Source organism: Gouania willdenowi, chromosome 15, assembly GCF_900634775.1.
Source record: "Gouania willdenowi chromosome 15, fGouWil2.1, whole genome shotgun sequence".
NCBI classification, from domain to species: Eukaryota; Metazoa; Chordata; class Actinopteri; order Blenniiformes; family Gobiesocidae; genus Gouania; species Gouania willdenowi.
Genome location: NC_041058.1, coordinates 8,088,876 through 8,114,788, shown reverse-complemented (window position 1 = coordinate 8,114,788; position 25,913 = coordinate 8,088,876). Strand labels below are relative to the sequence as shown.

The following is a 25,913-nucleotide window of genomic DNA, read 5'->3' as shown; positions in this document are numbered from 1 at the left end:
ATTTGTACATGGAAACATGTTTCCTTACTGTGGACAAGATATTAAAGATTTTTAATCTTGAATGCACCGCGCCAAAACAGCATTGAATGCGGGTTATTTTCTCAGTTTTAAAGTTCATAAATGTAGCTATACTTAGAGCCTGAGAATGTATTTTATTTTGAATTTAATTATTAGTTATTTATTTAAAATAGTATTTTTTGTGGAAAATAAATGAGTAACTAAACCCCTGCTTTCTCCTGACCTGCCACTAGGAGGGAAATTTAAAAAAAAAATGCCTTGATTATGGGCGGGGCTCCTGATGCAGTTAAGACACGCCCAGTCTATGCTATAAAACCTCCAATGAACAATTTATGCTATGCTAACTATCTACTCATTACTCAATATACCTTTCTATTCACTATTCTCTCAATCCAACCTACTCGCCACAGATTGTAGAGCCCACAGGTGCTACTTTTTATAAAAGGGGCAGGGCTAACAATGATTGAGACGCCAAATGGTCCCAAAACGTCACATGATCTTATAGCCAATAGCAAAAATGCCACAGAGGGCAATCACTCCATGGGCTCTAGTGAAGGAAGCTGAAGCTACCATAAAAACAGCCCAAACAAAGTCTAAACGCCCGGCTCTGAGGAAGCCTCGGGGCTTAACAGTTACCGTAAACTCACGGTAGGCAAAGCAGCAGTGTTTCTGGGTTTAATTAGCTTCTATAGCATGTCCCAGGGCTGGCGGTGTTGTGCCAAAGTCTGTGACCGCTGCAGCTTCTCGGCGGTAGAGAAGAAGAGTGCTACGTCAACTGCGTAAACCTCTTTGTAGCTATTAAGGAGCTATTTACTCCCCCTTAAACATGACGCTCCGGTGGGTGAAGTAAATGCAGACTGGATTACAAACGCGTTTAAGGGGGAGTAAATGTCCACCGAGAAGCCGCAGGGGTTGGAACTGTCGCCACCTGTGGTCACAGATTTTTTCGGGTCACAGATTTTGGCACAACAGCGTGTGGCACTCGGCTCGGCTTCGGCTCTTGGTGACGTCATCGACTAGTCGACGTCGACTCAACTATTATGCACATAAAGTCGACTTTTAAAAGTATGAAGTCATTCAACCCCAACTTTTTAATTGTACTTGAGTTCAATCAAATAATAGTACTTCTACTTGAGTAGGATATACTGTATCAGTACTCTTTACACTCCTGCTGCTTTCCACCTTCATGACAGAGATTATTCTCAGACCTGGAAACTGTCCGGTCTCTGATTATTGTCGATCGGGGGGGGGAGGTGGAGTACGATGACTCGCTCCCTGCCTGGTGTTCCTGCAGACGGCTCCCAAGCTGTCCTGAGCAGCCACTCCCCACCCTTCCCCCCCCCCCCCTGCGTCTCCCTCCCACGCCATCACAGCACTACAGCATCACACAGCAGGGCATCGCCACGTCACTCCACAACACCACCACACACAGCACACAGAGCTCCTGCTGTTGGAGGCACATTTACCCATGGGCCGCGCACCAAATGTAGCAGATATCAGCTCTCACTTTCACTTTCCCCACACACACACGCACACACGCGCACACGCACACACACACACACAAAGTAAAGGTCAGAGACAGAGCCTGTTGTTCTGAAGCTGTACATGTTTGATGAAGGAGGCGTTCAGAAAAGTGTGGACTGGCTCCACACCACCAAACTAATCTGAGTCACGCTGAGAGAACGCCAAAAACCCCCTCCATCCAATCACAACCTCTGATATTGATACACGGTGAGACACCAAATGTTTCACAACATTGGGTGAGTGTACGGCAGATTTGGTGCTGTAAGACTGGCCCCGGTGATGGATCCCAATCAGGGTTTGTGAAGCAGGAGCAGCAGCATCGGCAGCCAACAGGAGTTCTTCCAGTGTGTGTGCTGGTAGAGGGAGACGCGACACTGTGCACAGGATTTAATCACCTATTTATTCAGACTGTGAAGTGAACCTGTGCTCACTCACAGTCCATGCACATCCTGCCAACACCAGCAGAAACACACAAAAAAAAATATCAAGCAGAACATCTCAGTTTGTTCGGACTTCGACGAGGGTCGCTTCTGCTGACTTTAGGATGAGGGACGGTGGAAAGCTTTGTTTGTGTATTTTTAGGCACAGTCTGTAAATGTATTGTCTATGTTTTACTTTTTAAATAAAAAACAAAGTCCATTGCCATATCAAATACTGACCCAAGGGATTTTTTAGGCCAATACCTAAACTGATATTTAGGGTTTTTCGAAAGCCGATATCCAAAGTATCTGCCGATACATATCGCAATATTTCACCGTGCGATTAACGTATCGATCCAAAAAAATTTTGGATTTTAACGAGTCATTGTGTGTATTTTGTCAGTAATTATGTTGTCATATTGTGTTTTGGTAGTTATTTTTGTGTATTTTTGTTGTCGTTTTGTATAATTATCTTTCATTATGGGTATTTTTGTTGGGATAATGTGTTTTGTGGGTCATTTTTATGTATTTTTTCTGTTGTTTTGGGTATGTTTCCATAGTTTTGTGTTTTTTTAGAGTGATTTTGCATAATTTTATTGCAGCGTTGCATATTTTCTGTTATTTTGAAAAATTGATAAACATAACACTTGTTTTTGATATTGTTATTTGAATTGCAGTTAATATCCATTCACGTATTCTTGCAAGTTTAAAAAAATGAAATAAATTGTACTATTTTGTACATGTCACGGTGTAATTTATAATACTAATAATTGATAACGCAATATATTGCAATGTATTTCGTGTCGGGATATATATCGTATTGTGACATGCAAATCATGAACTGGATCGTATTGTCAGATTTTGTTTTTCGTAAAAGAACATGATTACAAAAATCAGTTTGTACATTTTTTTGGATCGATATGATAATTGTGCAATGAAATATGGCAATATATTTCATATCAACTGTTTCGGCACCCTTACTCCATGCGGTAAAAAAGTTGATACATCAGTTACATATTAGAGTGAGTAATCACGATGGATCGGGGCAAAGCATATTTGAGTAAGAAGTTTTGCGATAACATTGCGAGGACACAAATTCAAGAAACACAGAAGAGATTTAAAAAAAGAAAACTCAAAGAAAAAATAAAAGCATTAAACAATGGGGGAGGAAAAAGTAATACTTCTGCTATAAAATCAACATACTAAAATGTGTTTTCATATAAAGTTTGCGACACTAAATAATGCATTTTTAATGAATCAAATGTGGCCAAATATTATGATTATTATTTTTAAACTACAGAGATAAAGGAACAGCTGTGCAGCCGTCGGTGAAGAAGCCAACAGTCTGTTGGAGCAGTCAGTAAATCAGCAGGCCGGGTCGTGGCCTGAGATGTTTAAAGCGGATGCAGTTTGTAAGCTGGAGGCTTATGTAATGCAGTAAGTAAAAGCTCTGACCCTGCACATACACACACAACAACACACACTTTGGTTTGTCTGCCCAAAGATCTGCCAACCTCTGGCCTTACACACACACACACACACGCACGCACGCACGCACGCACTAATCCACCCAACATTTACACACTGTGTGTGTGTGTGTGTGTGTGTGTCTTCTCGCTGCCCGAACAAAGACACAGGCTGTGTTCAAAATGCTATACTACAGAACTATACCAAATACAATAAGTATAATTAGGATGACGACCATTCCCACTGAAGTACAGTATATTTCCAAGTTTCCCAAAATGCATTTGGAACCTATGACAACAAAAACCTGAAGCACACCGAGGCTAAATATCTGTTGATTCTCCACCTTTGAAAGTTCAGAAAACATCTTAAGCGAAAAAGTGACCAAGAAGAATATCAACATGTGGTCATTTGATCCATAAAACTCACTTATACACATTTCATTCTAACATTTCGGAGATTCCGGAGAGCCGCCATTGTGCTGCTGACAAAACTTCCGGATAACTTCAAAACAAGAGCCCTATTTACAGTGTTAAAAAACTAATGGACGACAAGAATAGATGCTTTTGTTTTGAAAAGAGGATGTTTTATTTTTAGCTTGAAACCAGTCCCAGGATTCAATGCATCGAGGGGTGGTTGAGTATGACTAGTGCACCCACCATCCATGTGTTTCTCTCATATCTTTATGAATGCACTACATACTAATTTTCCATGACGTGTCATGGAACCGGTACACTCTATTGGCTGTCTCAGTACACGTGAATTTTGGAACATATATGGCGATTGAGATTTATACCTTTTTGAAACTTGTAACTCCTGCAGTACAACTAGAAACCAACAGTTGTCAAGTCTACATTAGTGAACTGTTCTGTCTAGCCTTGTAATTCAGTGCTAGGGCTAGTAAGGGCTGCTTCACAATTAGATGTAGATTTAGGACTACAAATGGCATAATTTATGTGATGACTGTGAGGGGGTCCTGGATCCAATACGTTTGAGAAACCATGCATGGCAATGCATATTAAAGGGAACTTACAACGGCAACTGTGTGTATGTGTGTGAGATTAAGTGCTCTCCAACCAGCGGACAAAGCAGCAAATCCAATAACTGGCCTCTATCAGCTGGCACACACATTAATTAGGGCTTAATACAATCTTAATGCTCAGCCAGTGGCATGCACTAATCCAGACACACACACACATGCACAGCTGGGTAGCCTTGGTCAGAGCAAAGCTTGGATTCACCAGGTAACCGATAGTAGGATCATGAATGGATTAAATGATGTTTAGGATGACAACGATCTGTGCTCAGAGAACAATGACGACAGTTTTCAGCTGAGATGATGGATGCTGTGTGTGCAGGAGAAGGGATGGAAAAGTGTCCCACTAGATGTGTTCAAACACATGTCAAACTGAAGGCCCAGCTTGCAATTTGGCAAGCAGGATAAAGTAAAAATGAGAGAAAACATAAATTATTGTGTAAATGACCAAATAATCCAGTTGTAGATATCTATTGGGGCTTGCAATTTTTCTTTGCTCATATCACGTGAATGCAGTCATTTTTTATTACAATTCCACTAAATTACACAAAAAATAAATAACAAAATCAAGAATTTTTGAAGTGAATTGAACAGATATTGAAAATTAGGGCAAAATAATGGTCACATTGCCCCCCCCCCTAAAATCAGTGGCCCACTTGAGATCAAAGTGGTCAGTATTTGGCCCCTGAACTAAAATGAGGTGGACACCCCTGCTTTAAGAGCATCTGATTCAAAGAAACCAAACATGTTTGAGTAAATGACCAACTATACAATATTTGCAGGGGCTCTCAATATTCCCCTGAGTCCCGTGGAGTGAACGGGTCCCTGACTGACCTGGTAAAAGGACACCACCTGCTGGATGGCAACATTTACTGAAGGAAACATCCCAGTGGTGAGTGTGTGTGTCTTCTGGAGCAGACAGGAGGATAAATGCGAGTTATGCTGTGAGGCAGTTTGCAGTAATTTCCCCTGACGGCCCAATAATCAAACTCCACTCAGAGTGTGCACCTCCAACCACTGCACTCTCTAATGGCTGCTGCAGCGGAGGAGATTAATTACAACACACAGCTACCACTCTGCGGCATACATCAGTCATAGCCCACAGCTAGTGTCTAAACTCTGCTGTGTGTGTGTTTGCATGCTTATTTACAGGTGGAAGCATGAGTCCTGAAGGCACGGTCCAAAGGGAACGTGCAAACGTCATGTTAGACAAACACTGACGCTCGGGAAGCAGCGTTAAGATCAGTCATTCAGGAAGCCTCGTGTGAGTGTGTGAGATGACAATAGCTGCACTGGGCCTGACTTCATAAAATACCTGGAAAACAAGCTGTGGAGTGTCTAGAAAAACAGAGAGTGAAGATAAATGTGAGCAGGAATGACATAAACCTAAATCGTTTTAAAATCAAAGTGTAATATCTATTATTTTCAATACATCTACCATCGATAACATGTGATATAGGGGTGTGCAATGCCATGAATCTGGCGATACGATATGATACTAAACAATATGATATACAATTACAAATTTCTCCTTTACAAGTACAAAATGGAATTAAATACAATTTATTTCATTTTTTTTTTAACCTGCGAGAACAAGTAAATGGTAACTAACTGTAATTCAAGCACCAATATCAAATGGTATGTTAATCAAACTGTCAAATTACAATCAACTTCCCAGCTAAAATGCATTGAGTAGTGAAGTAGGTCTGATGTGGTTCACTGACACCGAGTGACCGGGCTAACACATGCTATGCATATGTTAGCGCAATTAAATGGTTTTTTTTATCATAAAAAAACATTAAAAACATATATTTCAACATTTTTTGGATTGATACGATAATCGCACGGTGAAAAATTGAGATGTGTCGCTGAATAATTTTTTTCTTACACTCCTAATATGATATATTGTGTGCCGCAAACTGTGGATTTCTGGCACTTTTTTTTCTTTTTTCCCAGAACTTCAGCTCCTCTGTTGTATTAAAACAACACAGATCAGCCTGTATTTTCATCCTGGTCATCATCAATTTACCTTTGGATTTTCTCTAGAACAGTTCTCTGATAGTGATTGACGGCAGCAGAGCAGGAATATTCAATGAGAGCAGCAGGTTTGTAGTCATTTACTTTTAGAAACTGACAGAATCTCACACTACTTTTTCCTGCTTTTAACATGTCAACTTAGTATGTGTGTGTGTTAGGCCAGTTGTTGCCGCTGTGAACGTGCACATGACACATGCATTAACAACAGTCAGTGATGCCGAGCGTCCGACTCACATTCCCTCACTGTTACTGGATTTCACTTTTTTATTTTTATTAGAAGTGCCACCTGTCATTTTAAAAAAAATTCCACATACTTGTCTCACTGTAAGCGTACAGGATATTTCACACATTTTTTTTAAAACTCCAGATTAAAAAACACTCACGATTAGCAGCCGTCTGATAACTATGATAAATATAAGATATTATCTGCCTCGAATCTAAAATGTGTCACAACTTATTTATGGTCCTCTTTTTTTTTTTTTTTAAATAAACATCTTATATTTTAAATACTGTTACACATTGAACTGTGGAACTTTTTTTTCTTTTTTTTGTTGCTCTTAGCATTTATTCAGAGCTGCTCTTTTATTCCAGTGTGTCGGTGGGAGATCTCCAAACATCTACTATCAAATTAAAAAATCACGTGAACTAAGAAATCAATCTTTTTATTTCTTTATTCTTCTCCATCATTTAAATCGCTCTGACCTGCAAAGTAAACTATGTACTAATAGTCTAAGTCAAAAGCATTTCAGACTGTATATTTATGTTAGAAATGCATGCTTTTTGTCATTTCATCAGTGGACATTTAATTTTATTCTAAAATGTATTAATTACAATTTAAGACACTTTTAAAAAAACATTTTGGGGGAAAAATTGTTCAAATTGAGCATGTACGTTGACAGTTTTCTAATAATAAAAACAAATAGAAATCTACGCTTAAGACAATGTCTGTAATAATAACTGAAAATGTACTAATGCGAAGAGTTTCTAAGTTTCTAAATGCAGGATAAAAACATGCAGTCAAAGCAAACAAACGACACTTCTTCGAAAAGTCTTCGAAAAATATTTAAAAATCAACAGTAAAACAAGGTTGTCCTGAAAACGTCCAAAACTAGCTTTTAAAACAAACAAAAAATAAGAATCAGCCTAATTTTTCCATCAGCCCAATGTCACCACGTATATATATGCGCATTGTTGATTTATTCCTCTCACACTGGTGGCCCTTTGCTTTTGTTCAAGGTTCAAACAAAGCTGCACAAACAGGCTTCATATCACAAAGGATATGCATGAATTTGTGCCTTTCCTGTTTAAATAAATCATAGTCAGATCATCAGAGGACAGTTTTAAAAAATAAATGATGCTGACATTAAATAATCAGTTTTCTGCTCTTTGGGCAGATGAATGGTTACGAGCTCAGAGTCCAGGAGCTTTGTGCCGTTTAACATTTTAGATGTTTCTCCTCTGTTTTTGTCCCAAGCAGCCCAGATAAACATCAACTCGCACAAAGATCAAAAGGCATCAAATCCAATGCTGTTGGCGACCTGTTTTATTGAAGCACTGTTGGAGAGGTTCTGGGACGTGGCGGGATCTGACGAAGCCCTAAACAGCTGTGGACGAGTCCACGAGTTGTCTGTGCTTTCATTTCCTGGTTGTTTGAGCAGCAGAGGTGTTGGTGCTGCTGCTGCAGGCTGCTACTGTACATACATACAGCACCTCTTCAATGTCAGAGTGTCTGTGCCGTGAGGCCTGCTGACTCCACACAAGCCTGGTATTAAAGCGTTTTTCTTGCTGATGTTACTTTTAAAACGTGTTCAAAAAGAAAAAGGGGGGCAGCTGTTTGTGCGCCGCTCTCCTCCTTAGTAGTTATGTGAAGTCGCGTTGGTGTCACTGACTCCAGCTCGAGATGTGACGCTTCACACAGTTAACGCTCCAGCTTGCAAGCCTCTGGCTACGGCTCGACATCTGAGCTGCAAATCTGTGCGTCTGTGTGTGTGTGTGTGTGTGCCTCTGTGTGTGTGTTTGTGTGACAGAACTGTAAAGCCACCGTTTGACAATGCTCTTTCAGCAGGCCGCCCTGCGGTTGCTCCCGGCTGCAAAAGCCAGCTGGGCAACACAGAGACGGGAATAATAAGGAAAGAAGGAGATAAAAGGAGGGGAAGGACAAAACATCGGCGCCACCCAGAGGTAAGGATATAAAAGAACGAGAGAAAATAGCTAAAGTTTCCTCACTATTGCCTTTGAGAAACACTTTTTCCTTCCTCTATCGTGTATTTACCACTTTCTTATCCAATGATCCATAAATAATAATTCCAGCAAGTTGTTTTTGTCTCCTTTTCCAAATGATAAGTTATGGTTTCATTTATACAATACTTTGATCTCCTGACATGTTTCGACTGTCGGCTGCCAGTCTTCTTCAGAGGCGTCTGCTGATCGCTTTGTCGTTTCCTTGACTTCCATGTAATAATTCCAGCAACTTCTTTTTGTCTTCTTTTTAAAATGATATGTTATGGTTTCATTTATTCAGACAAACGTTTTTCAGGAAATTGCCTTTGATCTCCTGACACGTTTCCACTGTCAACTGCCAGTCTTCTTCAGAGGCGTCTGGTGATCGCTTTGATGTTTCCTTATTTTCCGAGTAATAATTCCAAGAAGTTGTTTTGTATAATTTTTCAAATAATATGTTGAGGTTTCATTTATTCAGACAAACGTTTTTCAGGAAATTTACTTTGATCTCCGGTCATGTTTCGACTGTCAACTGCCAGTCTTCTTCAGAGGTGTCTGCTGATCGCTTTTGACATTTCCTTGACTTCCGTGTAATAATGCCAGCAAATTCTTTTTCTCTTCTCTTCTCTTTAAAATGAAATGTTAAGGTTTCATTTATTCAGACAAAAATCTCTAACTAAGCCGCTGTTTTCCCAAGAGTTTTCCATTCCCTGGTTGTGATTTTCAAACGCTGGAAGTGAAAAGGCTGCTGTTTTGTGGTAAAACAAACACATTTTTATAATGTGTGAAAACAACAACTGTGTATCTATCTGAGGTCTGTTAAAAAAAAAAATGCGACAGCACTGATGTTAATGTGAGAGTAAAGTGAGCAGACGCTGCACCCCACACTGAGCCTTCATCTTTGTCCTCGTCCCCAATTTCTCCACATCTCACTCTTTTATCAGTCTTCTATTTCCTAATGCCTCTAAGATCCTGCTCACTAACACACACACAGATTCACACGCACGCACACACACAAAAATCTGTCCTGTTTTCTTCTACCCCAGCCGCTGCCAACCTTATTTGCAAATGAAAAGTTTTGTGAGGAGCGTCCTTTTGCTTCTGGGGCATGGCAGCATACTGTGTGTTTGAAAGTGTGTGTGTGTGTGTGAGGGGGGTGTGTGTGTGAGGTTGTGTGTATGGCAGGAGCCCAGATGAAGCAGCCCTCGCCTCAGGCTCGCTGTCCGCCCGTGGTAGCAGCAAGCCTGTTCCTTCTACTTGGGCCCACCGCGACCATTTGTTCCATTAACTGATCTCCTGGAGCCTCTGGTGCAAGCAAAAAAGCTCACAAACACACACACATACGGGCTTCAACAACTGCTTGCACAGCTCATGCCGCACATGGCCCTGTATCCCTCCTCCATCCTTCGCTCCATCTCTCCCTCTGCTCTCCTCCAGACGCACACACCATCTTCCTTGGCGGAGGCCATATGGCCCTGTGAAGCCTGTGGATCTACAGGCACATCTGCGTGTACGCCGCTACGCGCCTTAAAGAGCTGCACGGTGAGCTGCGTGCTCACATAAACACACACACACACACCTATAGAGTACATTAAAACACCCAGGCTGATAAAACACACACGGCTGTCACTACGTGTGCTTAAACAAGTGTCGGCGTTATGTTGCTCTGTCCTACGTGTGCGTTCGTGAGTGTCTGTGGATGTGACCTAAGTGTGTACATGCCTTGTGATAATTGGAGAAACAGCCTGCGAGCAGCTGCGGGGTGAGAAAAGGTTGCGTGGTGTGTTTGGTACAGAAAGCAGAGGAGAGATGAGCATAGAGCAAAGGAGAAGGAAAAAGAGACGAGGGGCTAAATGGAGGGAAATCAAGCTCATCCACAGCCAGGAAATAAAAAACATTTTAATAGTTCTCACCACATTTGTTTCATCCAATAATTGTAAACTTTAAATACACATTCATATTTGAATATTCATAAATGTCCCAATATAAAATGTCATTTGAAACCACATGAGGTGCCGTGTTTGTTACTTTCACTGATACAGTCCTTGAAAGTTTAAAATATTTTAACTTTCTTTACAACAAACTCATTGTCAAACTCAATCCAGCCGTTCAGAGAATCCGATTCAACGCTTAGGAGAAAGTGAAAATGACAGAGAAAACTAAGTTACCAAATAACTTAGTTGTAAATCGTTGTTGAAAGAACTTTAAATTTTTCTAAGATCCTGCAATTTTTCTCAAATTATTTTACAAAATAAAATACAAATTGGTCAAAAAAAATCAAAGGACATTTAAGTATCTGTCACTTATTGCTTAGATACTGTTGATGCCTACCAGACTTTCTGTCTAATTTATAACTGGAAGTGCAAACTTGGATGCATTAATGTTGAAATTGTTAATTTTCCCGCCTAAAATCTGCGGCCCACTTGTGATCAAACTGCTCCGTATTTGGCCCTTGAACTAAGATGAGTTTGACACCCCTGCTTTACAACATTAAAATCACTTCTATCTGTTGCTTTTTAAAAATATATCAAGCAGGGCAAAGTCACAGAGAAAAAAACGAGATAATAGCTTGAACTTTAGTGGTAGCTCTTTATAAAGTTTTTTAAAAATAAATGATGAAAAGTAAAAGAAAAAAAAAACATTTGTATCCTCCATTAATTTTAAACTTCAATAAATACACATACATTTCTGAATATTTGGCTGTCTGATTAAAAAGGTAATTTGAGACATTTATTATGACTCAGTAGAAACTACATGAGGTGTTTGTTACTTTTACAGATACAGTCTTTGAAACTTTCAAAAATTTAAATTCCTTTACAGCCTTACATCCTCGAACATCACTTCTGTTTGTTGATTTTTTTTTTTTTTTTAATTATGTCATGCAAGACAAAGTCAGAGAAAAAATTGGGTTAATAGCTTGAACTTGAACTTCAGTGGCAGCTCTTTATAAAGTAAAAAAAAAAACAAACGGTGAAAAGAAAAAGAAGATTTTCCTCCATTAATTATAAACTTTAAATACACATTCATAATTGAATATTCTGTCTGTTTCTGATTATAAAATGTCCTTTGAGATGTTTCTGACTCTAGTTGCTGTGTTTGTTACTTTTACAGATAGTCCTTGAAACTTTAAAAAATTGAAATTCCTTTACAGCCTTACAGATACAACCTCAAACATCACTTCTTTCTGTTGCTTTTTTTTTTTTTTTTTTAAATATATCATGCAAAACATTAAAAAAAACACTGTGAAAAGTAAAAGAAAAAGGAAAAAACGTGTGGTTTTTTTGTTCAAAATGCTCATTTAAGTTCTCAAACTTGTGTTTTAAATGTTCTGGCTGTCATTACATCCACCTCTCTAACCCACCGCTGTCTAATCATCTCTAAAAACAAACCAACGGCACAGACTCAGTGAAATAAATAATTAAATGGTGCAGGGAAAACATTGCGTGCTAAAAAACCCCTGTGTCGTTTGGCAATCAGCTCGCCGGTGTAAAAATAAATCAAGCTGATTTTCCAAATGTTTTGTGCGTGGTGCGCTGTTGCTGCTCTTCGCGGCACAGATTGCAGGCCGATGGGAAGGGGGCGGGGCTCTAGATATTGAACCCACTTGCACCAGCTTGTTAACACGTTACACCTTAAACCCTGAGCGGAGCGGCAGGGGCGCCCGCTGAGCCAGCAGGGACCCAATAACATATACTCCATATAGGAAACAAAAATAGCAAACCACAAATGACTGAGTTTAACTACAACTACAAGGAAAGATTATGGAATATTAACCGTACAGTAAAACACTGCATTTTGTAACGTAACTCAACAAATCCTATACACTTTTGCATTTTAGGTCCTCATGAAAAAAACATTCTCAAACCGCCTCTAAACCCAATAAAAGCATTTTCAGACACACACACATACATGGTCTACACAGGGGTGTCAAACTCACGTTAGTTCAGGGGCCAAATTTGGAACACTTTGACCTCAAGTGGGATGCAGAGTTTAGGCAAAAAAAAAAAAGTTATTTCAAAAATAATTGTGCACTAGTTTGCACTTCCACATATAAATGATACATAAAGCAATACATGACTGATATCATATGGCCTCCTGCAGGATATTCACTTAAATTTCCTTGATTTTGTAACAAAATTTTATTTGATTTAGAGAAATCTGTGGAATAATTTGAGAAAAATTGCAGTTTTTTTGGAAACATTTAGGTTTTTTCAACAGTTTTAGATTAAAAACGTTTTTTCTTAGCTATCAGTGGAAAAAACGGCCAATACCGATTTTTGGATATTATCGACCTTGCTGATTGTTGATGGATCCTTAATATGAAGTATGTTAGGCACAGACATGTCCAAGCAATATGTGATCATTCTCAGTCCCTGAAGGATCTTCACTTTTATTTTCTTAAAATTTGTGAACAATTTTGAATTTAATTGTGGGAAATTCTTCAAAATAATTTCAGTAAAATTGCAAGATTTTAAAAAAAAAAAAAGAGAGAGAGTTCTTACAACAAATTTGGATTAAAAATGACTGCAGTTATGTGATATGAGTGAGGGGAAACTGTGAGCCCTGGTAAATATTGAATGAATTTGTGTATTTGGAAAAGCTGAGAAACCTACATTTAAATTAGTTGGTAATTTACTCAATGAATAATGTTTTCTTTTATTCCTACAGGCCGAATTGGACGCTACAAAGGGCCAGATTTGGCCCCTGAGTTTGACACATGTGCTCTACCAGGTGCAAATAAACGTCTCCACTGTCGCTCCTGCAGTGACCTCACGTGGGACTGAACTCAGGAGATTTTTCTTTTTCTTCTTTCGATATCGGGAGGATTCATCCACAAACCGAGTGTCAAAGCAGAAAATAAAACTTGCTAAACGCCAAAAGTGATTATCGTGGTTCAGTTGGGAGAAGAGAGAAGTTAGGTGCCAACTTCCCAGCCAATCCACTTTTGGCAGCCGCAGATTCCTGCTCGGCTAAACCTCATGAGAGCGCGCAGTAGCAAACCCATGTACACACACGCACATGCACGCTCACGCACACACAAATCTCACTGTGACATATGCACACAAACATACAGAATGTTCCCACTTCACACTTATTGACAACTTTGATTGTTTTTCTTTCTATGGAACGTGCAGTGGACAGCTGTGACTCTGTCAACTTTGGGTTGGCAGGTTAACACCAGTGGGTGGCAGACAATATGTAGTGTCATGGATGGAGCAGGGTGTGTGTGTGTGTGTGTGTGTGTAGGACAGTGTAGCTGATCATTAGGGAACCTGCAGAGTGGGGCAACAACACCCACACACACCATCGCCCACACTGGAGCAGCATTGTGCAGAAAACTAGAAATCTGGCACAACCTTAAATGTCTTAAACCATTGGGCAATTATACTTTATTATGTTATTCAAATGAGTTCAAATTTCTCTACTTCATTTTGTTAAAACTCATTAAAATAGTAATTTTGGTAGCAGCAGATCCATGTCTGAACGTAATGTATACCTTCAAGCCCTTTTTTGATCCAGTTTTATCAATAACTTCACTTCTTTAAACAAACTTTTGTGTCATTTGTTATCAATATTTGAGAACATATTTCATGCATTTATCTATTCTGCTTTTACTTGGAGTTTTTAAACCTTCCTGAACCTGTTAGCATCCAAAGTTTTGATCTAATGACGTAAAACCTTGTTTTTTTTCTTTGATGTAAATGAAATACATAATAATAAAAATAATAATAATAGTAGGAGTTGAATGAGGAAAAAAGCTTCAAGTTTTCCTAAATGTATGTATGTATTTAATTGCAATAATAAAACGTGCATAGCTGTTGCAAAAAGTTTGCACTACATGTAGTGTTGACGTTTGACAGCAGGTGTAAAAAAAAAAAAAGGGGGGTGGGGGAGAAAGAAAGACTGAGTCAAGTTTACAGAAACATTTTGAACTTTCTGATGCCTCACTTGAGTTTCTTTTTTGTTTTTTAACTAAAAGTTTAAGATTTATCTTTTAAAAGAAGATTTTAATAATGTTTCTACTTTTTTTCTTTAGGAAATTTTGTTTGTTAATGCATTTTCAATACTCACAGTACAGAAAATGAAATAAAGCAGGTTAAATACCTCTTCTATTACAATAAATAACAATGTCTGAGTTGCTGGTGTAACCTTTCGCGATCTTATGACAATTGATGCATTCCCACATTTACTCAGTGTTGTGTCTCTTTGGTTTTTCTTATCAACTTATGTGATATTCTGAGTTGAATTTTAAGAAAGCACACACCCATGCTGACAGCGGGGGAAACAAACTGCTGACACAAAAACCATTGTGTCAACAGAAATTAAAATTATTCTTTGAACAAAGCAAACATCAGATGTGCAGACGACTGAAGGCAGAGGATGAAGGAAAGATTGTTGGAAAGTTTGTAGCCTTTGTTTTGCAGCTGAAAAGAACAACTAAGAAGCACAGAGAGGGTGATGATAAGCTGTATGTCTAATAATAATACACCAGCGCTTTGAATTGGTATTGATTTGTGATTTTGTGAGGTAACAGGACAGAAGCCAGAACTTCCTTTTGGTGGAATATTCTTTGACCAGTGGGACTGGAGAATTTAACAGATCACAGATGATACATGACTGTAATTTGTTTTTGAACAAAAAACAGAAAACAGACCTCACATTGGTGACTATATCAGGTTATCTCCTGTGTACACCGTGCTCGTGTGTGTGTGTGTGTGTGTGCGCGCAAACGTACCTGTCCTTCATGCGTTGGTGCATGCGGTCATGCTGCACACACTCTTCCTCCATGTGAGAGCAGCGGGATCTCAGGCTTTTCACCACCTCCTCCAAATGTAGCTTTTCTAGAGTCAAGTGTCCGAGTTCATTTCTGCAACACAAACAGAAAATCACTCAAAAACTCTAATTAATAGGTTCCCGAAGTATGGTACGCAAATTGTCATAGGGGGTACGCGAATACAAATTAAAAACAGTGTGACAACATTGGAAACTATAATATAAATAGAGCAAAAGTCAGGTGCCTCCATGCATTGCCACAAAATACACATTGGTCTATGAAAGACCCTCTAGTGGTGACAGAAAAACTATCTCATCAGAAAAGAGCAAATATTGGTTTATACGAGGATAACGTGCTATCAAGACTTTGATGCTGTTTACCACCACATACTTGAGTGAAAGTGGATTTTCAGCTTTGACAAACATTAAAAAACATATATTTATACAAAACATATATTTCTAACATTCCACATTACAAAATAAGTAATAAAAGTATGTATAACTCATGCTGATATCAAATCAATATCGGTATCAACCGATACGCAAGGCTGCAATATCGTTATCATATCGGGAGTGAAAAAGTTCTATCGGGACATCCCTAGTTTAGTGTCATTAATCTACAACAGTCAGTTTAGATGCTTATATAGAGAGATAATCTATTAACGGTATCATTGCAGTCCAAAGAAAGCTGTCATTAAGTGTTGTTCGTCACCCTAATCCATAACCCTACCTAACCCCACTCGATCCTTCCACCTAACCCAAAAAATGCCAACATAGCTCCAAAGGTGTCATAATTTAGCCAACAACACTTAATGACAGCCTTCATGACACCTTATTCATGCTAATAACAACATAATGTCAGTAAAAAACAATTACGCTTTTGTGCATGTTGAAATGAGTACAGAAGAAAAGTTGCGATGAGCTGATGAAGTTTGATAAATGCGAAGAAACAAAAAGGTTTTGAACACTCAGCAACTTCCATTGTCTCCGTGCCACTGTAATCTCACCCAGCTCTGACTGAGGTTGTCCAGCAGGACTTTAACCGCTACACTAGGCTGAAACTCCAGGAGCTCAAACAGCCCGAGGCGTCAAAACACACCAACACCACATTGCTGCTAAACTACAACACATAAACACAGGTGTGCGCACACACACACACACACACAATACACACAATCTGAGTTTTAAGGCACGTGTGTCAGCATTTGTGCACAGGAAACATCAACCTTCAAAGACCACGCACATACATTTACGTGTGCACAGTGTCCTATCAGAAGGTTTTTTGTGTGTGTGTGTGTGTGTGTCCGCGTATGTGTGTGTGGGTCCTGTGGCTGGTGAGGCCTGTGCGGTCTGGCACGGCCAGATTGGGGGCTGTCATGTGACTAATGTGCAGCACAGCTCCAACAGCTGACAGGACACTGGGCCCAGGGTCACTCTCGCACATGCAAACACACACTCATGAGAGGACACAAACACACACACGCAGGCAGCCCAGATGGAGAGCTGTGCCGGCCTGCTGTGACTACTGTAGCATCAGGTTAACAAGAAAACAGGTCAGCCTGGAAAGCAGCATGTCGAGCGCTGTCCAAACAGCAGAAATAGATGATGCTTTGTGAGGTGATGACAATGAGGGAATCAACAGTGAAAAGGACAAACTGGGCTTTTACATCGAGTAAACAAAAGAACTAGTGATGAAATACTGACCTGCTGTGTTCTGTCAGCTCCTCCAGTTTGACCCCCAGGTTGCAGCATTCTTCATTCAGCTTCCCGATCAACTTGTGCTGAGAGCTCAGTAGAATGTCCAACTCTCCAACTGTAACACATCAGGATGAGGCCGACATTAACCTGAGGTCAACCACCACCACTGCTGTTTTCCACACAGGCTGACAGCTATAACTTCATGTAAGTCTCTTTCACTTTGTGACCGTCTGCCCTTCAGCATCAGTAAGATCACATCAAACATGTCACCAACACCTGTATGCCTTTCTCTTCCATTAAAGATCCTTTTTTTCAGTGAAACCACAACTTTGTGCAGTTTCAACATCAGCAGTGAGTGAAGGTGTTCAAAGAAAGTGTTAGAACTGGTTATAATCATTTCATTTATTTTATATGTATTGTCTAGGTGAGTGGTTTTTAACATTTTTAGCCTCGACCCACCAAAATAAAGGTGCCAGAGACCGGGGACTCCCACTGTATCTGAATGTGGTTGAACACAGACATGAACATTAAAGAACAGTCATGTGGAGACAGGGCCATTTTTAAGGGGGAATAAAGGGGAGAGCTTTTTGGAGCCCATCCATAAAGTCAGCAAAATTATGTTCCATTGTTGAATGAATCTGTGATAACCACGTTTGTTTATTTATCTGAATAACATCCACTGTTATCCAAGAAGTTTATAATTATTTGCGCCATAGTATATAGTCATCTTAAAGATGTAAAACCTAATTTTAATCAGAGTTAAAATGAGTTAGAAGTGACCAACAATGGTGGAAAAGGTGGTAAAATGGGTTCAAAGTGTCAATATTGGCTTAAAAGTGGCAGAAATGGGGGGAGGGGGGTTAAAAGTAGGATCAATTAGTTTACACTGGCAGTTAATGAGTATGACAAATGGTGAATGTGGTTAAATTGGCAAAAAATAAGCATGAAATATGGTGAAAAGAGGTTAAAAGTGACCATTTTGCGTCACTGTGTACGACATTAGGTGGGAAAAATGGGGCAAAAGGTTTGAAAATGTCTTGAAAGTGGAAAACAAGCAGAAAACGCAATGAAAATGAGGAAAAATATGGCAAGAAAAAGTGATGAAAATAGGTTAAAATATGGCAAGTTTGGTGTAGTTATAGAAAAAGAGTTAAAATAAGCAAAAAATGGGCTCAAATTGTCCAAAAAATATTCTTTGTTTCTTGAAGGTATCTGGCAACCCCTCCCAGTGTCCTGTGACCCCAAAGTTGAAAACCCCTGGTCTACACTACTCTTTAATTATTTAAAGATCATTAAAGTCTTTGAAAACAGCCAAAAAGAAAGAATAATCATCCCAACTCCAGCTCCAGATGCAAGGTGAGAACTCATGAGAAAGCATCTTAAAAAACTGTATTTTTAAAAAATCTACAAAGTAAACAATCTAAATTCATATGGAAAGGGAGGAAAAAAAATACGACCATATACAAAAAAATACTATGCAATTCATTCTATTTGCAAATATTACCTATCATAGGTCCACTTCTATGTGCAAATAATGTCTTTCAAAGAAGAAATTCTTCTTCTTTAATATTCTATTGTGTGAGAGTATTTTTCCCCATTAAAAGTAGTAGCATATGAAACTAAATGACAAAACCTTATCATAGGACAACATTTAGCCCACAAACAAAGCCAAACAATAAACTGGAAGAGACATGAAGAAACGTACAATTTGTGCCTTTGAATGGAGTCCTAAAAATGACTTTGTCAACATTTGCATGTTGACAGAATAGTAAATATAAAGTGTGCAAAGAATCTAAGAGAAAAAAAAATAGAAAGAAAAAGAGGCGAGATTGCAGAAAAAGAGGAATTGCTGTTTGAAATTGCTTTCTTTCTCCTTCCCACCCTTCCTGCCACGTCCTCATTCGCTCATGGGGGCCTCTTTCTGAACAATCCAACACTGGGCTTTCATCGTGCCTTTGAAACGGTCCACGTTCCGCTATCCAACATATGTCTGCTCTTTTAAAATAACAATGGCTGCCGGTTTCGATTGAGGGAATGATCCACCTGCTCAGGCATTCTGTTACAGTCAAACCAAAACCAAAAAACGCCAAGGACTAGTAGTCTTTGAAAAGTAACTCAAGACTTTTTGTGCAGGCAGTAGATTATGCGAGGCACTCAAAGGATAATCTTATATGTGCTGCAAAAACATTGATAAACCAAATATGGTTTCATAATCATGACTGATGCTCCATAACAATGTTAAATGTGAGTTACTACTTGTTTTATTACTTTCATTTAAGGCTCGGCAAAAGTAGCAACTCCTGAAATGAGGTTTTAATAGAAAATAAGCTACAAAATAAAAAGAAATTATAGGCGATATTGTAATTTCCTATATCGCCAAAATAGAAAACTCGATATATCTTGAATCTACCCTCATTGAATAGTGTTGTCAAACGGCAGCCATAGACACACAATAGATGTTACAGCGTACCATTCCGTTATTAAACAAAGTCACAAAAACACACAGCAGCAAATGCACGCGCATGCACGCGCACGCACACACACACACTCAACAAAGTTTGGTCAGTGCTGGAAAAGTTGTATGAAGAATGCTAATTAGCTGAACAGGCTTTGAATGCGTCTGGCCGTGCGTAGGCCAAAAAGAACCCTGGGACACAGAAACACAGCAGAACTGGCACTGGAAACAAACAGAGGAAAAACGAGGGAGGGTGGAAGCGTGGCAGGAGGGGAGGGACAGAGAGAAACAAATATCTGATATCATCTAGAGGCTGCTCTGTACACATTTACTCAAAAAGAGACATGAAAAAAAAAAACACAGGGAGAAAAAAAAGGTGGGAGGAAGTGGGAGGGGGTGGTGGATGGATGGATGGATGGAAGGACAAACGGGTGGACGGGATGGATTTGGAGAGCAAGAAAGCTAATTATCCAGCTCGTCTGTTGGGTTTGCATGTGGAGAGGAAGTGATCGGACTTACTAAGGACGTTCACCCCTCCGCCCCCTCCCTATCCACAGCTTCCTGCTGCGCTCTGATGTCAGCTCTCTTTAGACAACATGTGTGCTGCCGACAAGAGCCAGAAAGAAACCCTTTGTTTACCAACCCCCCCTCGCATCCGTTCCTCTCTCTATACCCTCCATCTTTGTTCACGTACCAGCAGGCTCCCCTGTTGTTGGAGGGAACCACAGGTAAATAAAAAGATAGCAGAGCGGTTGAAGGGTGGGTGTGCAGGGTGAAGGGGGGGATCCAGATGGTGTAACAGATGTGTTAGCAGCAGCAGCTCTGTGCTGACAGACAGGGAGCCATGAGCTGGGTCTCTGCGCTCTGCTCCTATCACCTCTCCTTTCTCTCCGCCCTGCATGGATCTCTTCTCCTCCTCAGGAACCTGTTCTGCTCTTTTCACTCCATTCTGCTGTTAGATCCTTTGATTAGATAGTATTTTATGAATGTAGTCATAGTGGGTGGGAGAGGGGCCATCCTCCTGCTTTACTTTTCCCATTTCAGGACAGAGTGTGGTGACTAACAGCTGCTTCATTTAATTATTTTTGTAAGGGTAAAAAGTTAATTCTCCGCTTAAAGCAAATGCATTTAAAAGAAAAGTACGCTAGAGAGTTCAAACCCTCCGCCAAGCGCTGATTATCCTGCCATTGGCAGTTATCTGGATCAGAGATCGGATCATGGTACTAGTATCATTCCCACTTTAAGGACTTGTAAGACATTTCCATCCTCATTAACAATGATACAGTAGATCCAAATGTATGGGCACCCCCAGTTTTTCAAAAAACCAACATTAAATGCTCAATCCAGATTCTATCCGGATGAAACTCGGCGGAGTAACTGACGAACTAACTCGACATATCTCAGTCAAATTTCATGATCCAGAATCAGTATATTGATGCAAATCCCTCCAACATTTAAATGACGTAAGGTCTGTCTTTGGTTCAAATTTTGTCAAAATCTGTTATGTACTTTTGACGTATTTCTGCTGACAGACAAACAAACAAACAAACAAATAAATGCCAGTGAAAATATTTAATTAAAGCTGTAAAGTTGATTAATTGAACTAATTATCCTTTCTTTATGGCTGTTTATTTTTTTTCCCAGTGAACTATGTTCCCAGGGTCTGCTGCAGCCAAAAAAAGCTGGGAAAATGTTGAAGGAACTACCAAATAATACAATCAATGTTCAATTTTTTTAAACTGATCTAGAATCAGTATATTGATCCGTATCCCTTCCTGATAACAAACAATTAAACACTGGTGGAAAAATGACCTCATTGCCGGAGGTAATTATTGAAAGCTTTAGTAAGGAAATGTTGGTGTTTTTTGTTGTTTTTTATACTAAACACTAAAAAACTTCATAGTTTGTGATGAGTGCAATGAGATGACTTGTTGTATTTGGTACAATATAAATAAAGTTCAAATCCAACTAAATAAATGAGATGAACATAGTAAATAGGTGTTCAGAATACTGTGCAGCCTCATGTGGTCAGCTGCGTTCTACTTGAGTTCAACATGTTTATCTTGTTTCACTGACCTCTCTGTAGGTGTTGAGCCTCTGTTCGCTGCACCATCACACTCAGTTCCTGCTCTCTCTGCTGTGCTGAGAGGGAAACAGACGCTAACGTTTCCTGGTGAGCCTGTTCTTCACTCTCTTTCTCCTGCCTGTAGAAGCACACCACAACACTTTAGCAACATTAGTGCATATAGTCATGAAAACCTATAGCTGGCATTTAAAATATATTTTATAATCATAATATAAGTTACATAGAGTGACAAGTGTGTTTTAATTTAATTTAATTCTGAAAGTAAAACACTAAACAGCAGAGCTTTTCTTACACATTTGTTTTACATCTACAACTACTAAATATTAACTAAAACTGTATCTAAGAATTACTCAACATATCTATGAATAATAGTAACTGTCAGTATGAGAATTTGAGTTTGAATGTCTGTGTAAAGCACATCTTTAGAGCATGAAAGGACAGAAAGCACATAGATGAAAATGATGTATGAATCCGTGTACCCTTCGTTATTATGTTATTTAGTTTCAAAACCAAATTTCTTTCATTATTTTAAAGGGGACATATCATGCTAAATCCACTTTTTTAGCCCTTAAATGCATTTTGTTGTATATTTAGAGTGCTTAGAAGTACAGAAAAAATCAAATTAGTCTCTTCAGGTGCTCCATAGATATCTTTATATTCTGTTTTGCTCATATTTTTCAATCTGTTTCGATTTTTCTATTCTCTATTACGTTTTTTGAACTATTACATCACAGTATTTGCAGCAGAACTGCCAAATTAGTACATCAACTCCAGGTCCAACACTTCGAGCAATCCGCCATTTTTATTTCTCGCTTTTATTTTGTAGTCCAAGCTCAAGGATGCCGAAGTTACGAGAGGATAAGTCAAAATGTTCGGTTGTTGGATGTAGTAACTCACACGCTTCATTACACCGTCTCCCAGCATCAGAACCTTTTCGAAGTGCCTGGTTGGGTTTTATTTTTCACGGAAATTTACCCACATCTGTGGGTAAGGTCATTTTTGTGTGCGCGAAGCACTTCAAGGATGACTGCTTCTGCAACCTCCGCCAGTATAAAGAAGGATTTGCCCAAAGACTTTGTCTGATTGAGGGTTCAATTCCTTCTATCTTTGGAAACGACGAACAGAGCACTTTGGTAAGCTGTAAATAACGCTAAAAAGTGTGATAAGACGTCCCTGTCATTGTTTTGTTAGCATTAGCAGTTGCACCGTCTTCAGACTTCATATGTTAGCGCTGTGTGCTCGTTTTAGATCCTTGATGATATGGCCTACGTGATTTAATTTAAGTCAAAAGTTTTCATTAGTCATTTCATTTTGCCGTTTTAGTCTTTGAAAAGACTGTATTAAAATGCATTTCGTGACGTTAGCTTGGCGCTAGCGTTAGCTCGGTGCTTGTGTTAGCTCACTTGTTAGGGTTCTGCAGGTTCATCATCTTCATTTTCATCTCGCTCCGCCGGGTCCGACTCTGGCTCGAACATGTAAGGCTGGATGAACAAGTCTTCTGTTGTTGACATTTTGTAAATAACCTCTGAATAAAAAGTTTATGCGTCGCTACATAGCCGTATCTCTTCTATCAAACTACAAAAATGGCCAAGCAGGGTGGAGTTGAACCGAGTGTCACCTGAAGAGGGGGCGGGGTATGGAGTGTCTCATTTGCATTTAAAGAGGCACCAAAACGAGTTGCTCTCAGAAGCACATTAGAAAAGGTTAGAAAAGGGGCCTGTGGAGCTATAATAATGAGGAATTCAGACCCAAGCATTGCAGTTCCGCTTTATATAGACCATAACTGTATGATTTATATGTAAAAAGGAAGGATTTAAAACCATGATATGTCCCCTTTAAAACCAGAAACAGGAAAATGGAAAAACCAAATAGGTTCACGTAGTCGACGTAGCACTCTTATTCTTTATTATAAGTCCGCCAAGAAGCTGCAGTGTTTGCAACTATCATCACCTGCAGTCAGATTTTTTCCAGTATAGATATAGAATCAACTGCACTTTTTCAAAAAGACAAACAAACAAAACAATATAATATGTTGCCATTGTTATTTTGATTTTAAAACCAATCAGAAATACACAGTTTTTGGTAGTTGTTTTTTCCATTTTCCTGTCTCTGGTTTTAAATTAATAAAATAAAAAAAAAACACAATCCATTTTCTGTAATTTTTTTTTAACTTGATTTTAAAACGAAATAACAAAAGAATGAAGGGTACACAAATTTGTACAAGATCAAATGGTAATAAATGTGTTATGCCACTGTCCACTCAGGGTCCCTAGTCCTCAGACGTAAAGGCTGCTTTCACTCCGGGAGAGACCCGGACATGGGCCGAATGGGCAGAGACCAACTGATAATTTTATCACCTTGGTTTAGTTTAGTTTGCATTCACAGGACACTTTTGAACTGCTCCAAAGTGACAGAGAAACCCCTGCCTGTTGCAGAACTGCTTGTTTTTGATGTGCGATAACGTGTTTTTCAGTAATAAAAAGCAACAAATATGAACAGTGTGAAGATAAAGCGCGTCAGTGACTGCTTCGCTCAGTGAAAACCAATGCTAAAGCCTGGTTATTCCAGTAAGTTTCTTCAAACATCCACGCATGCCTGCCCACGGTCACCGCTTTTCTGTCTGCATATGAGCTATTTTTTTAAAGTTTGATGGTGTTTTCTCAACTTTACGTGCACTGCAGCGCAGCAGTCTGTCAGTCAGCTCTAGTATTTGTTCACACTGGCCCAAACAATTAAAACACTCCAGGAATACAGTTTTATTACACCTCTATGTTTGAAACCAATGCCTACAGTTAGAAAATGCACAATACAACAAAACATGAATGGAAACAAATATTGTGTAAGTATAGATGCTCAATACACAGGACGTAGCTTAACTGAAACGCTAACACAGAGTTAACGATTGCTTTAATCTAGTCTTAAATCTTTGTCAATATTGAGCAGGTATAAGTGAAGAGAAGGTGTTGAAACAAAGACTTTGAAAAATGCAACATTTAGTTTGTTTGAACAAAACTTTGACTGAACTATGTCCAAATGCTGTAAAACAACAGAAACAGACAAAGAAGGAAGGAAAAAGAAAAACTACAAAGAGAGAAAAAAACACGGACAAATAAACAGAACTCTTCCTGACGTCCAAAGGCGCTAATGAGGAGAGAATTCTCTAGTTTAAGTGAAAACTTTTCTCCCCTGCAGCGCTTGGCCTGCATCTCTAAAGTGACCGCGTCTGTCTGTTCCTTCGTGTGTGTGTGTGTATGTGTTCTCCTGCTGTCCTGCTGTCTGGGGTGTGAAAGCGGGTGGCGGGTGTGCAGGGGACACAAGGAGACTGTGTGTGTCTGTACGCGTATGAGTGTGTGCGTGAGCGAACGATCCCCCGCTGGGCTTGAACAGCAGCCTGAGCCACCAAAGCGCACACCAGGGCTCAGCGGGAGATGGCGGGCAGGCGTTGCCAGCCATTTGGTCCTGCAAGAGGTTCCAGGGGGCCATGTGTATTTGTGTATGCCTATGTGTGTGCGTTTGTGTGCATTTGGGATAGAGGTGGAGGGAGGTGGAGGGGGAGGGGGGTGCTCACACCAGACCTGTTTACCCACCAATTAGCATAAGACAAATCGCCAAAAAGTTCCAGCAGTCACTGAAAGATCTGTGATGAAGAGGAGGAGGGTGATAAAAGCTGAAGATTCACTTTTGGCATCTGCTTGCTTTGATAATCCCAAGGACCAGAGAAAATACTCGGGGGGGCCTTTAGCAGTAGGTTGAGTGAGGACATCCTAAACTCAACGCCTGAGATTGAGAAGTCTTCTCTACACTCAAGTTGTTGAGTTGAATGTTATACTGGACTGTTCCTTAGGAAACAACTGTTGTCTGAAGAAATGAAACCTTGACATATTATTCAAAAACAATCTTGCTGGAATTACTACACAGAGGTCAAGGAAACTTCAAAGGAAACATCAAATCAATCAGCAGACGCCTCTGACGAAGACTGGCAGTTGTCAGTTGAAACATGTCAAGATTTCAAAGTGGATCTCCTAAGGAACAGTTGTCGTGATAAATGAAACCTTTACTTATTATTCAAAAAGAAGACAAAAAGATTCTTGCTGGAATTGCCTGAGATTGGATTTAATCATCTGAATCTGGATCTGAGTAATTGAGTCCTTAATTGTACAAAAAGGCCAAACCCCCCTCACT

General features: G+C 39.5%; 1 protein-coding gene across 2 annotated transcripts in view; it reads right to left on the bottom strand.

Annotated features, from left to right (window-relative positions):
• Positions 1–25,913, bottom strand: part of sdccag8 (SHH signaling and ciliogenesis regulator sdccag8) — a 53,096-nt gene that overhangs the window by 4,244 nt on the left and 22,939 nt on the right. For both annotated transcript variants that reach the window (XM_028469192.1, XM_028469193.1), the window contains 3 exons: positions 21,722–21,849; positions 17,197–17,305; positions 15,455–15,586 (listed from right to left, as the gene is read on the bottom strand). In XM_028469192.1, coding sequence (XP_028324993.1) covers positions 15,455–15,586; positions 17,197–17,305; positions 21,722–21,849 — 369 coding nt within the window. The remainder of the gene's footprint in view (positions 1–15,454; positions 15,587–17,196; positions 17,306–21,721; positions 21,850–25,913) is intronic.